Genomic DNA, 15,179 nt, shown 5'->3' with positions numbered 1-15,179 from the left:
TTACACCGTTTTATTTATTTCATGATTGCTATTTATTCTATTTACATGAGCACATATAAAACAGCACTTTGATCAATTTTTAAGATATAGTCATATAATGAACTAGCGTAACATTAAATTATCTCTCTAAGATAAAGCGCATGAAACCAGTGAGCTGAGCCGCGCTCTGAATGGACATTATTATTAAACGTGAATAAAATTAGAAACAGAACTGAAAATCACATCACGGCTCACTAAAAAAAAAAAAAAAAACATGCGTGCTAGAGACGCAGTTTGATACGTGTGTTTATTAATGAAGCTGGTGGAAAGACGTAACAGATTGTGGACGATCAAATGACGCTTCATCTGAATTACGACTGATTGATCGACAGGCCGACCGATTACCACGAAAGGGCTTGTGACTTTGTGATGAACTTGTTTTATGTTTGTTAAATTGACTGGTTGGCTAATTCATCACTCAACGTATTCGGGGGAACCTGCACTTTCTCTAAACGCTTAGGCCTAGTTTGGTAGTCATATTGGGCTATTTTCCCCTGAATTTCAGAAATAAATTCGCTCTGGCGCTCCCACACGCGCGCGCAGCTCTTGTATTTTCTCATAGTCGGTGTTTTAAGCATTCGCTCAGAAATTGAGAACGCGCGGTTCAAAAAACGCCCGCCTCCGTGACCCGCTTTCTTTCCTTCTTTTTTTTTAAAAATTTTTGCGCGTCACTCCAGCGGCTCTTTTCGCGATGAGTCGGCTGATGTCCGAGAGAAAGGAGGGCATCGCAGAAATGTTCGATTCCGTTGGCTCGCAGGTTTCCCGTGGCTGCCGCGAGAGGCCGCTGTCCTCGCCAGCGACGTCGTGCATGCGACGCCAACCCGACTGCGGCGCGGCAACGGCGGCGGCGCTCTCGGCGCCTGCGTCCCGCCGGACCGGCGGCCCTAACCTCGGGCCCGGGTCGATGCTAGCGGCGCTGTCGTGCCGGGGGCCCGAGAGTAAGGCTCCCTCCTCGAGCCCCTTGGCCGCCGGAGCTGCCGGGCCGCCGAGCCTGGCCGGCGGGCTTACCCCCATGGCGCACCAGCCGCCCGCCGAAGAGCGCCTGCTGCCCAACGGGAATGTGTGCCACTTCGCCGGCTGCGGATGCGCCGACGGCGTGTCGGGCGAGATCCGCGCCGCGCTCAAGGAGTGCGTCTCCAACATGCGCCAGCAACAGCAGCTGCAGCAGCAGGAACAGCAGCTCAGGCAACACCACCACGGACACCAGCAGCAGTCCGGTGGCCTGTGCGGCTGCCCCGTGCTCCTGCGCGGCGCCTGCGAGCACCAGGCACGTCCGGCGTCGGCGGCGAGCAACAACGCCGCGTCTTCGCAGTCGGCGGCGCCTCTCAAGTCGCTCCTCAAGCGCGCCTCGACCACGCGTCCTCGGCGAGGCTCGCGCGTCCGCTTCAGTGACACGCTCACCGTTTTCTCGGAGGACTACCCCGAGGCGCAGCTGTACGTGATCCGGACGGCCGAGCTGACTTTCGCCGAGGTGTGTGCCATGTACGAGCCACCGCCCGAGTACAGAGACCTGCCGCCGTTCGACCCGCCCGACGGCTACCGGGACGACGCGTACCTGCTGCCGTTCCTCAAGGAGGCCCGCGCGGCAGCGGCCGCGGCTCGAGCGGCAGCCGCAGCAGCCGCGTCGCAGCAGGCATCGCAGGCCGGCGGCATCCCGGCAGCATCGGCTCAGGTGGGTGCGCAACAGCAGCAACCGCAGCAGCAGCAGTCACAGCAGGGTAGTACCGTTCAGCACACTCCGCCCGCACCCACGACGACGCCTGTCCAGATCAGAGTGGTCGAGCGACCACCGCCTCCGCCCCCGCCGCCGAGGACGACTCCCGTGGTTACTGGGCCGCCGGTGGTCGCCGCGGAGGACCGCGGAGGCAGCAAGCTCGAGGACGAGACGCAGCTGCTTCCGCCACCGACAGCAGAAATCCTCGAGGACCTGGCCAAGACGGCAGCTCTCGAAGATGCTCAGAGGAAAGGAGAGAAAAACACTCAGAAACGTGACGAAGAGGCTAGGATTGATCAGGAACGACCGCTGGTCGTCGCCGACGTCAGGACTACGAAGGCTGTGGTGGTCGTGCCACCGAGTGACATCGATGGCGGCAGGCCACCGCCGTTACCCAGTGAGAACGACCTCAAGAAAGTAATTGTCGCTGACCAGGAGGAGGATGATGAAGACGTCAAGCAGCGAGACGAGTCGTCGCCCGTCTTGCCGGAGGATGAGGACGACGCCATCCTGTTAGAGCTGAAGAAACAGCTCGAGTGCAACTCGAGCGGCGACATCGAGGCCGACTTGGCCGAGCTCCTGCCTCCGGGTCTCATCGTAGATGACGTCTCCAAGAAGGTGGTGAGCGACGCCGTCGACGACCGCAAGGTTGTTCGTCATCGACCGACGGTGGAAGTGCGACCGTTGAGTTTCAGGCAACCGGTGCCGATGGCAACGACGCCGGCGTCGCCGGCTGCCACGACTCCGTCGACGGCGAGCTCGACGCCCGACGATCGTCAGGAGGACAGCGATTCGAGCGCCGACTCCCAGGATACCATCATCCTCATGACGAACGAGGAGGAGAAGAAGGTAAGTGGTTGTTCGCCATTGTTCGAAATGCTACGTAAATTTAACCAGGCAATAGCAAAAACTGTTGTGTTTTTAGGTTTCATAAACATGTATGATTACGAGGTAGGCCGTATAGTTGAGCGCTCTTCTTTATTGTACACTTTCATGTAAGTTCACGTGCTTCAAGCGTGTTGCTATCCATAGCAGTGACGGCTGCCACGGCCGGTATTCGGTGCCGTGATCTTCGACCCAGCAAAGAGCACCATTACCACTGTAGGCCACCATAACGGGTAACCTTTAATCTGTATGAAGTGCAGCTTTCTTATTCAGGACAGGGCATTATGCTAGACAGGTGGGTGCTCGGCCGTGCCTTAAGATGTGTAGCCTATCTTCTGACCAAGCTTCCTCATTAACCCGAAATGAAACGAAAGCATAATGCGTGTCACAAAGAAGTATTACCACAAAGATCCACAGCCCGCCGTTCTCACAAGACTTTTGTTAACGGCAAAGCCTTGTACCTAACACGTCACGTCTTGCGTGGATTTGTCTTCTGCAATGTGCGGAGAATGCCAAACTGGGCAAGATGTGTGGGCCGTTCGGCGTAAGAAAGACATGATGTATTAGCTCGATAAGGCGCAAGCACATCTTCAGTGGCGCATCGGTATCCTATGTTCTTGGAGCCGTGAAATTATGAGCTTACTCTCCTCGCGCTTACTCGTGGCATGTTGAGTGGGCCTGTCCGTTCCTTTCGCCACCGATGCTGCTTTCTTTAGGGAATGGAGCGTACACGGGGGAGTAGAGGGGATTATGGAGTTGGAAGTTTGTCCCGCCCGTCCGATGCGATCCTTGCTCAAAAGTGGGAACACCGCCAACGCACACTTCCACTTTATTGATCCAAGCTCCGATAAAAACGTTGTCCCGCCGCCTCAATACAGGGCCCCGAGGAACACCCTTGGTAAACTAAATTCGGCCACGCTTCCATTAAAAGCGAACGAAAAGAAGTGGTGGTCTTACCGCGTGGCCTTTGATTTTATTGTTACACCATGATTCACGTTTTTGTGTATTTTGGTAATGTTTTGTACGGCGCTTATTCTGGTACGTCTCGCTACTCCTCCAGCTTAGCCTATTTATCTTCATGGATGTAAGTATACAGTTGGTTTCAGACTCATATTTTTCCATGGTATCTTCTCTAAAGAAACGGGCATTTATAGCATCACCTGCCTGCCAGGACCATTTTGTGTCTCGACACAGCAAGACCACTCCAATAAGGTGCCTGAAAGAGCTTTCCCAAAATTTTCTTCTTTTAAACTGTACGGGAACGGAACCTGTTCCGGGAAATGTACGTTTCTGTATCCGACAATCGTGATTTCACTCTCACGTGTACTTACGGTAATCTTTTATTGTTCTAAGTTTTCTTTTTAACGTTCTTTTATCTTCGAGAATGCTAACCTGTCATCTGTTTTACCTTTTTTTTACTTTGGTGTAAACATTGTTTTATGAATCCTTTTCCCTTTTTACTATAAAATTGTAACACAGGATTCTCAAACTGTCTCCTCTTAGATAATGCCTTCGAGGCAACCAGGTTATTACGTAAATAAACAAAAACAAAAGCTCCTCACCCTAGGAGCCAAGCAAACATATAGGCGCAGGACCATCAGAAGTTAATGGTGTCTAAGCCCTTTGCGCCTCGTTACCAATTAAATTCTTTAAATCATCTATTTCAACGCAACCCAGTCTCTACATTCAAGGCATATCCATGCCATACGCCACAATCAAGGCTATTGTATTGCTGACTGCACGTAACAATTCTCCGAAGCGTTTCACGTAAGCGCATAGAAGTATCGCCTGTGCTGCAATATAGCACTCAAGTCATCAAAAGACGCTATGCTTCAACAGACATTTTTTTGTCGGCCTAGTCAGTAACGATCCGCCACTTTAGGTAGCGAAGCACTTTGCGGAGGCCGGATACAGAAAGAGCTTTTCGTTTGTCCTTTCTGTATCCGTCCTTCGCGAGGTGTCGCGCTACACTGCTATGATGGATGTTAAGGCAATGACTGTCTCCTGATCACTTCAAGTTAAAGTTGTAGTGACACGTTAGCTTCTAGCGTGCTCACTGAACACAATGAACTTGACAAAGCGTGTTCCAAAAATTCCTGTCACCTTCATATGCGCTGTTTGAGTCTGTGAACGAATAGACAGTATTGAGAGCAGTATTAAACAGGCAAATGCTCAAAAGAGGGCAAGGGGGAGGGGATGCCGGTGCCCGTTTTTTTTTAGAAATAGGCGATACAAAATCACTTTCTTGGCAGAAATTAGTTTATTGTATTTAGTTTCTGCTGTAAAACTCACAGGATGTCTTTTGACAGCGCCTAAGATGATTCCACGATGATAGCGACCTTCGTTTTATGTTCATTTTATTGTATTGATCAGCTGCGTCCCCCCAAAATGTTTCTACACATTGCGTAGAAACGCACTGACTTTGGCATCGGTGCACATCAAGCTTTCTTTACATCACATGCCTCCGAAATCGGCACACCTATATCTGTAAACGACAATTTCGTCCAATGACGTCATCACGTTATTTCACAAATAATGTCACACTTCGGCATCGTGAGGACGTCATAAGGTGACGTCATCACCCTACGATGATTTTATTTTTATCACTCGTGCTGACGCCGGTGGCCAATTTTTGTGTTTGATGATTCACCTGAGTCTTTCGAATTAATAAAAAGCCTGCAAGAGTGACCCCTTAGTAACGACAAGTGTGATCCTCCTTTGCTGTGAACAGCAGTCGTCGTGTGAATGTGATCTCTCTGTCTTTCATCTTTTGTTGCCAGTGCGCGGCCACGCACAGCCCAGCGAAGAGTATACCAAACCGAAAGTTTGTTCTGGTCGGCTTTCAGTATACTTTCCTTCCTTTCGTCCGCGCGGTGGTGTAGTGGTTAGGGCGGTCGACTGCTGAACCGAAGGTCGCAGGTTCGACCTTCACGGCTGCACCCGCCAACGACGGTATAGTGGCTACGGCACTCGGCTGCTTGCTGACCCGCAGGTCGCGGGATCGAATCCCGGCCGCATTTAAGATGGAGTCGAAAATGCTTGAGGCCTGTGTTCTTAGATTTGGGTGCTCGTTAAAGAACCCCAGGTGGTCGAAATTTCCGGAGCCCTCCACTACGGCGTCTCTCATGATCATATTGATGCGTGTCTACATGCAGACGAAAACGATGATGGGGATTTAGTGGACACTATAGGTAGTGGGCCTCCAGCTTTACTCGAGACCGAAGAAGACGATCTTGTGGCTCAGCTGTTGAGAACACGTTGCTTTCGTTGTCTCAAGGTGTACCTTTGTTTTGTTCGCGTTGTACCGCGACAATATGATGGTTTTGGGACGTTGAGCAGCAATAATTATCGTCATAGTCGCGTTTCGATGGAGGTGAAAAAGTAGAGGCGCGTGTGCTCTGTGCTGTCAGCGCAGGTTAAAGAACACGAGATGGCGAAGCTTTCCAGAGCCCTCCGCTACAGCGTCTCCCCTCATATCGTGGTTTTGGGATAACATGTGGGGAAAACCCCGCAAGTTATTATTAATATTCCATCCTTCCAGCCCTCTCGCTCCCCATCTCTTATTCTCCTGTGACCGTCTCTTTATCGAACGAAAATAGAAAATATCCGCTTATGACGGTCGCCGGCAAGCAGCCAGCGCTTTCGCATTATACACCAGAGTGTGGCGTGGTTTGTGTCTCTCTTTTCACGCCGAATCAGAGTCGACACATCCACCAGAAAAAGAAAAAAGACTGAGATCGAAGGACTCGGAACCTCGGGCACTATTATTGTCGTATTCTCGCCGTGCTGCATCCGTTCGTTCGCTATAGCTCATTTTTCTTGCGTACGTCACCATTTCACATTTTCCTTCGCGTTCGCGTATGCTAATGCCGCTTATAGTAGTCATGCGCCGGGGGGGAAAATCAAAGATTTTTGATATCGTCAGCCGCATCGGTGTCGTTCAAGCGCAGCCATTTTCTCTCTCTCTCTCTCAATCACTTGCTGTCGCTGTCAGTATGTCAGGCACTATATATATATATATATATATATATATATATATATATATATATATATATATATATATATATATATATATATATATATATATATATATATATATATATATATATATATATATTACGCCTCAATGATCCTTCTGCCGGCGTTACATGGAAGCCTGCGTCCATGCATTCTATATTTTTATAGAAGGGTTGTTTTACTCTGAAATTTTTTTTTGATGCAATACGCTGACGGATCTCTCGTTTCATGTTCGTAACGTTTCAGTTCTTCAATTACCGTTTGTGAGTGCTACGTTTGTTCAAAATTTTTCTTATCCTATTTCTATATATTTTCACCGATAACTTTAAGATATTCGCCACTACTCGGAATTTCTTTTTATTATTGAGTGTACGTATGATAGTTTTGATGTGAGAAAAATGCTGATGCGACCTATTCAGTGTAATGTCGCAGTGGAACTGAATATGTCGAGAATGCGGCGCTCGGTGAGGGCGCAGTAACTATGAGGAAGAAGCGATTCTAGCGTACACTACATCGAAGGGTCTTCGCGGCCGCTCTCGTAACTGTTAAGGTTTTGCCAGCATATATAGGTAGGTTTGATAACAGCCGCTGCATGTACCGCTACCCGTGAGCTCCTTTAGGTGTTCTCAATATCCTTCGGCTAAACGTGGTGACAGAGAAATCAAAAGCTACAAGAGAATACACCTCGATAGCCCCGCCGCGGTGGTCTAGTGGCTAAGGTACTCGGCTGCTGACCCGCAGGTCGCGGGATCGAATCGCGGCTGCGGCGGCTGCATTTCTGATGGAGGCGGAAATGTTGTAGGCCCGTGTGCTCAGATTTGGGTGCACGTTAAGGAACCCCAGGGGGTCGAAATTTCTGGAGCCTTCCACTACGGCGTCTCTCATAATCATATGGTGGTTTTGGGACGTTAAACACCACATATAAATCAATCAAGAAACCTCGATGGACCCCAGGTCGTGATAAACACTGGGGCCGCCCGTTTCTGCTTCGCTGGTCAATCATTTGTACCATGTGCTTTCACGCAATTCTTTTTTTTTTTAGGCAAAAGCCTTACATGCCTTACCAGAAGCGAAACTTGGCTGTGAACGGCGTGGGCATCCACACGAGTGATGCAAAAAAGTAACCATTACGCGATGAAGCCACATCATATTTTATAATGATGTCGTGTATCAACGAGATTTGGGACATTATCTCGACTTCATCTTGATGATGCATAACGTGACATCATGTGATGACGTTATCACGTTACATCGTCACTTGATGAAAGTTGGACTGATCACGGTTCCCAGAAGTAGTACAAAGCTAGATGAGCTGAAAAAAAGTTGAAATGTCTCAGATTCTGGGGGGCCTCCAAAAGCCAGTTATGTGTGAAAGCTTTCAGTTGAAGGCAGGGTAGGGCAGGCAGGCCCTCCATTGATAACAAACAGAAGCGCGTGGCTTTCGCTTTCCAGTCGTGTTGGGTGAAAGCGTAGGGGACCCTTTGAGTTTTCTTAACAGCAGAGTTGTTTAAGCAGGCCATAATCAGCTCTACGCAAAAAAAGAAAAAAAAAGAAACTACGCGTCGTGTAGACGTCACCTTGCGTTGCCTAGAAACCGGATGCATAGCTTTGCGGGTCCGCGACCAGATCGCCTGCCTAAACACGGCGTTTATATAACGCTTGGTAGCGCCAGACGGGATGTCACAGCGCTCAACGCACGTGCTCCTTCGTCACGCATATTTACGCGGGAAGACCGATGAGGGTTCACACTGCCCATGAGGAAGCCACTTACCGAGAATCGCGACTCGCTGCCAAGCGGAATAGAGCAGACGCTACGGCGTTGTAATACGTCGTAGGGTCTGCTCCTGCGTCGTAGTACATTTGAAGTGGTGAGAGGCGTCTTCACCGGACTCGATTGGAACTTGGCATCATTTGTCACCACGCGGCATCGCTTCGCATAGTCAGGACAAGCTAAGAATGCATCAGTGGCGCTGCTCCAGTAGTGCCCCTAGGGCACTCTGCACACGGTTTGCAAGGGTCTGGCCACGTCCGCCGTCATCCCCGTATGACGATGACGTTGATGACGATGAAGAACAAGCCCGTTCAGGACTGCACATTCTCTTTCTACCATCGCGACACAGCACATGCAAGGCACTCACTATACGTGATGACGACGACGATGAATCACCCACTATGCCGCTGCTGATAAACGAGGTACCCGCTACACGCATGTAAGGAATTATGCGTACTATGCGCTGTGCCTGATGACGATCAAGAATGATAGCGCTCCAGACAACACATTCTCTTTCTTACCATGGATCAAAACGAGTGTGTACACGCTCTCACCCGCGAAGCTGCAGCGGCGCGGAAACGTCGACAAGCTGATCCAGAGGTGGTGAGGGCTCATGAAGCTGCAGCTAGATGGCAGCGTTGGCAAGCCGACTCGGAGTTCGGGGCACGCCAAGCTGCAGCGAGACGGAAGTGCGTGGCTGGACGCGGAGGCGGCGAGAACGCGGGAAGTGGCTGCAAAACGCCTGAGGCGGTCGCAACCTGAGGTTTGAGGCGCTTACGCGCAGTTTCAGCCCGAGTTTCTCAGCCTATAAATAAAACAACATTGTATATACTGTACACACGTGTTTTCAGTCGTTGACATGTCCGAATGGGTAATGTACGGGGAATTTGTGGTTACTCGTATGACTTCCCGGGGCTTCGCCCACTCGTCCTCATTCACTTCGTGGATATGCTGGGATTTTTTTAGGCGCGCAGCTCCTCAAGCCGTGAATCGTTCCCTCGTCCGCATGTAGTATGTAGCCACATCTAGTTTACGACTTGCTCAATAGATGGCGCTGTATGTATATGTGCATGAAAATAATATAACTTGTTGGCGTTAGTGGTTTTCACAATATATCCACAGAGTGAATGATGATAATTGGGGTGAAGCGTCCGTTCATCCATTTGTTTGTCCAGCCGTCTGTGCGTCCATTCGTTCGCCCGTCCGTCCGTGCTTCCGTCCATCTGTGCGTTCGTGTTTCCGTCCGTTCGTTCGTACGTCCATGCTTCAATCCGTCCGCCCGTGCGTCCGTGCGTGCATATGTCCGTGCTTCCATTCATCCGTCTGTGCGTGCTTGCGTCTGTGCTTCCGTCCATCTGTCCGTGTGTTCGTGCTTCTGTCCGTCCGTCTGTCTGTCTGTGCGCCCAAGATGCACTGATGTACTGTGTCCGAACTGTCAGTTCTTTATGTATTGCTTCCTAGAACGTCACCCGCATGCGCGGATTTTCATATTGATTGGCTGTGACGATTTTTCCGAGGAGGCACAGGTCCTCGTGTATCCTGAAGTGTCATCGGGGGCTTGCGCGTTGGCCGAACAACCACTATGTTTTCCGAGGCACAAGACGCTGCCAATTTTGGTTGTTACCACTCACGTCCCGTGATGCCTCGCTTGCTACAGTCCATGCCGATGGCGACGGTCCGCTCACGCGCTCAGCGCCTGACCGTCTTGCGCATGCGCAGCGGCGCAACCACCAACTGGCTGAGCGGAGCGGGAGGCGAAGTAAGTTCATCAGCTAAAAGCGCCTAATAGCTGAGCTTCATTGAGCGCAGGATTAAGAACTACACTATTCGCTACCTTTTTGTTGTACCGAATTCGTGGTACTCGATGCTGACTTCCTTTATTGTCGTTCAAATACGCCATGAAACGCTGGTGTTCCTCCTCATGGTGATGTATGGCGAGATACAACTTTTTTCGCACGCCGTAACATGCGTTTTTTTCTATCATTAATTTTTTTTTTGTTCTAAATGTGCATCACTGTGCGTTCACTAGCGCCAATGTGGAAGGAACTGTTAACACAGCATTCACGCGTGTGCCCCTGTTTTCTAAGAGCGACGCAGCATGCGGCGCCTTTTCTTTTTATACAGCGGTCGTAGTGCTCGACTAACTGGGGGACCAAAGCAAACGGTGAACGATGGGAGTGCTACAAAAGAAGGGTGCAAGAAGGGGTGGCGAGCAGGAGCAAGAGCCATGGGCGCTGGCTCGCTCAGTTGTTCCGTTGACCTTGGATGCAGCCAGACGCTCGGGTCCGGTTCTTCTTCTTCGTTTCTCACGCTTCGTTCTGAGGGAGAGCAGAAAACCGTCCCTGCGTGCTTCGAAAAAAGTGGTCAAGGATTCAGTGCACTTCGCAGAATAGCAGGAAGCCGTCCCCCATCACGTCAGTCACGCTGAGAGAACTATGTGTATTTAGAAGAAGTGTTTAATGGCTTAGAGCACTTGGTACTCTACTATGGGAAAGCAACAAACCGTCCTGCAGTTACGCGAACATAAAAAAATACGCGTGCTTAGAAAAAGTGTTCAAAGATTTTGAGCACGTCGTACTCAACTATGGGAGAGCAGTGAGCTAACTGTCCCCAATAATGAAAATCTATGACTGCATAGTGCGTTTAAAAAAGGTAGTTAACAGCTTAAAGTTCTTGGTACTCTACTATGGGAGAGCATAAAGCCATCCCGTTGGCGTCACATTTGATGAGGCCGCGTTGTCAAAAATTACTCCGTGATCGAGTTGCACGAAATGAACAGTTGTACTGTGGTCACTTCAGTGTGTATAGAAAATGTTTGTAATAATCAAGAGTGATTGGTACTCTACTGCGGGAGCGCAGAATCCGTCCCGTTTTTGTTGGGGACCTTCTGTGGAGAGATGAAATATGAAGAGCCCAACCGAGGACTGCTCATGAAGCCGAATTGTTAGTGGCAACATCGGCTATATACTGTGCTGCACTGCCTCTATAATGGCCCGAGTAACGAGCGTGCTCATTCCTTAAAGAACTTTTCAGTGCCTCTGGTAGTTATAAAAAGCTAAGTAACAATCACCGACCATATCAAGGATGACATACTTCCTTTATCATGTAACGACACTTCTTCTATTGAAACCTCATGCCGACTTGATTTCCAGATGATTGTCAAGGTTAACAGGGTGTTTTGAATTTTGCAAGCAAACTTTTACGTTAGCTTTAGTCGCCACTGCATATGCGTCGTACGCCATTCTCTCGTAAGCACCCGTTAACTGACGGAAATAGCACGCATACGATACGAGGGCTCTCTTTGAATACCTTGTTATAAAATGACGTTAGCATTAAAACAATGTACTGGATAAAGCTGTATTGTTCCAGCGGCCGTTACTCTTAGAAAGCTTCGAGGTTTGTTCCGTCTTCCGGTGGTCTACATTATCGACGCCGTGTGGCAATAGCAGGAGAATTGGCGCTGTTTAAGCTGACAATAAGAAACAAAATATTTACGCCTAAAAAGAACACCCGTTTACGCCTAAAAAGTGGGACACGGCCTGATTCACTGCAAGTTGCACATGCTGACCGAAAAATTCTCAGGCCCAAGAATTCAAAAGCTGCCACAGTTGCAGGTCGCGTTTAATGAACATTTCTTTCTAGGCGTCCCAGCTAGATTTTTTGATGTATAACAGAACCTTTTGAAAGTAATGCTCCGAATGAAACAGGTCGAAGAACTCTTTCGGGGTATGGCTCAGGCAGGAAGTGTTGAGAGCTTCGACGTTCCCGTTAGCCGTCAAACGAGCCAGTGCCTCACGGACTAAGGGAGATTCTTTCTTCATGTTCGTTCAAAGCAGGGTTCATGCAACTAAAGGTTTCATATTTTGGTCACGTCTTACCGACAACTGTTCCGATGGCGCGAAGTTAAGCTATTCAAAGCGGAAAGTCAGAAGAAAGAAGCGTTGTCACTCGAGCATGAGGTGGACAGATGGTATTTTTCGTCCAGAATAGAGCGTCTTCATGAGAATAAGATAAAAATAAAAGGATAACAAGCTGTAGAGGTCTCGCCCGGATGACGGATGAAGTGTAGTAGCCAATCGTCTCCATGAGCAAAGAAGTAGTTCCAATCATGCACCCGGCAATCTTCACAAAGGCGGGATTTCCGGCCAACCGGCCGTGATGTCAGTACAGCGTGCCTATTGGCGAAGACTTGCGTGCGTCCGCCTTTGAATGCGTCACTGAGTGCATGCGCCTTTGCGTGCGTCCGCCTGTTGTATCCAAATATAGGCCAGCTTTAAAAAAAAAAAACTCGATGACTTATTCGACTGGATCATACAAACTCATGATGTCTCCCTTCGAAAGACAGTCAATGACATGCTCCGCAACTTACACCGGTAGTAACTTGCGAGCGGAAACGTGGCGTCTATACGACACGTTCAAAACACGACAGGCGATTCAGCTTACGTTTTACGAAGAAATGCAGCTAAACCGAAAGGCGCGCTGCAGATGCTTGTTCGTGGCGGCTGTGCACGAAGCGGCCGAGGGTGCGAAAATCTATCGATCCGTACACAGAGCGAGGATTCGTTGGGTCGATCCTCGTCGCCTCTCTTGTTTTTGTTTTTTTATTTTTCATTGGTCTACCGCCGCGGTATTTTGTGCCGAAGGATCAGCGACGGGCTTGGACTTGCTGGTTTGTAAGCTCGAGCGAGAGAACATTGCGCCTGTACATAGCCGGCATCAAAAGCGCGTTTAGTCGATAGCTGATTTTTCAGCCAAATATTTTTCCATATTATCTTGCTCACTGACAAAAAAAAAAGTTTTTTTGTATAGCATCAGCTGAACGTACGAACTGAGGAGGGCGAATCAATGGCTCTTCTTTGTTTGTTAGGCGCAAACCAACAGACAGTGATGCTAAATAAAGCTTAGAAGACATTAATTGTAGTCTTTAAGTGAAGTGTAGTAAGTGTGATTAGGAGATAAAGCAATGAAAGTGGAGGATAATACAGCCTGTCTCCGGTGTGGGGCCCAAACGGACTGATGTCTTAATGTACAGGACGTAGCAAATTATGTGTTCGTGGATCTCACGCTTCGTTGTAGGGACGGTCCCTGTCTGCGACAGGTTGTTTTTTCGTGCACTTTAATATGTTTACATATATATCATAATTAAAGTAACTGTGTATACAAAACAGTAATTAATTACACAATACTACAGCTGAATACTAAAGTTATGTCCCTTATACATTCCGGGACTTCTGTTGGTTTCATTATTCGAACGTGCTATTCGGAGAACGCATGAGAATGACAGATGTTGATATGGTACATCGTGTGCGTTGATAAAAGATAATTATCAGATGACTTTGTGCAAGGTCGCTGGCTTGACGCTTATACAACGAAGCCGTGGTTACAAGAGCAGCGATAGCCTTCCTTAAAGCCAGTGTGGTGAATGAATGACTTTAGAAAAAGGTATACATCAGGGTGGAATTGTACATGCCGACCTCCTCATCTCGCCATAGTCATTTGTCAAATATTTTCCCCGTTTGCCTATGGGATGTGGCAGGATGGAGCAACATATACCCCAGGCTGACTTCAGCCTTTCTACAACTGGACCTTTCGTTCTCCTGTAAAGCAAATGACAATGCTGACTTCTGGCGTCCGACTTTTCCTAATGTACAGGATATACAAAATGGTGTGTTCGTACATCTTTCTCTCTTTCTCTCAGTGTACTTTGACCAGGACTATTGCATCCTATAAGAACCTTGGACGGAGACGCAATTTCAGTATATTACGGTTTAACGCGCGTCGTTTTAACACTCGTTGCCGCTCACAATAACGAATTCTCGGAATTAGATAGAATACTGGAGGACCACTGCTTGCATATACGAACAGTTCGGTGAAATCTAAAATGCGAAGTCCACGAGTCGTCGCTTATGGCTGCCACGCTGGTCACTTTTCCGATATTTTCTTTGACGTTTAAAGTATTAGTGCTATTGTTTATGTTTTCCCAACGGACGCGATCTTCGCAAAGATATGTCCTGTAGAATGTAGTAGTACATTATGCTGTCATAATCTTCATGCGGTTCAAAGACGGCTGCTACGATTCCGTCCAACGAGCTGGTGTAGCGGTTACGTCGTTCCTTTGCTGACACGAAGCTCGCGGGTTCGATTCCGGCCGCGGTGGTTGCATTTCGATGGAGGTGGTTTCCAGAACCCTCACACGGCTCATCACGATCAGCAAAAGGAAAAAGGAACGAAATGCACGAAAGCTCAAGGAAACGCCTTACGGCGTCCCAATAGGGACGCCGTAAGGCGTTTCCAATAGGGACGTCGTCGCCCAATTTGCGCGTGTGTGCTGCCGAATGTGCTGTGTTTATCTCTCTTCCCTCTCGACTCTCCATCCTTCATCTCCCTCTCCCATGCGCAGAGTAGCAAACCGGCTGTCTATAGACTGGTTAACCTCCCTGCCGTTCTTTTCCTCCTGTTTTCCTTCCTTCCTTACTCCTACGGCTTGCCTCATAACCGTGTGCTGGTGTTCACAAGTAACCCGGCATAGATAATCGTTACGGCTGCTTTCACGCCAACGCCACTATACACTTGTCTTTGACATGCAACGATGTATAACCCTAGAAATAGAACTCGCTAATCAGCAACACATACGCAGCAGTTGAAGATCAGTAAAACGTCATGCACCAAAGCACCAGTTTGTTCGACGCTGCCTCTTCGACTGCGGAAACCGGGATCACGAGGGACGGGCTGAGGAAACGGATACGCGCACGC

At 49.0% G+C, this 15,179-nt stretch overlaps 1 protein-coding gene across 3 annotated transcripts in view; it reads left to right on the top strand.

The window, feature by feature from the left end:
* LOC119161551 (uncharacterized) overlaps positions 1–15,179 on the top strand; it is a 341,964-nt gene that overhangs the window by 323,288 nt on the left and 3,497 nt on the right. For all 3 annotated transcript variants that reach the window (XM_075889401.1, XM_075889402.1, XM_075889400.1), the window contains one exon: positions 797–2,602. In XM_075889401.1, coding sequence (XP_075745516.1) covers positions 797–2,602 — 1,806 coding nt within the window. The remainder of the gene's footprint in view (positions 1–796; positions 2,603–15,179) is intronic.

Source organism: Rhipicephalus microplus, chromosome 3 (assembly GCF_043290135.1).
Source record: "Rhipicephalus microplus isolate Deutch F79 chromosome 3, USDA_Rmic, whole genome shotgun sequence".
NCBI classification, from domain to species: Eukaryota; Metazoa; Arthropoda; class Arachnida; order Ixodida; family Ixodidae; genus Rhipicephalus; species Rhipicephalus microplus.
The sequence above is the reverse complement of the archived record's forward strand: the minus strand, read 5'-3'. Positions and strand labels throughout refer to the sequence as shown.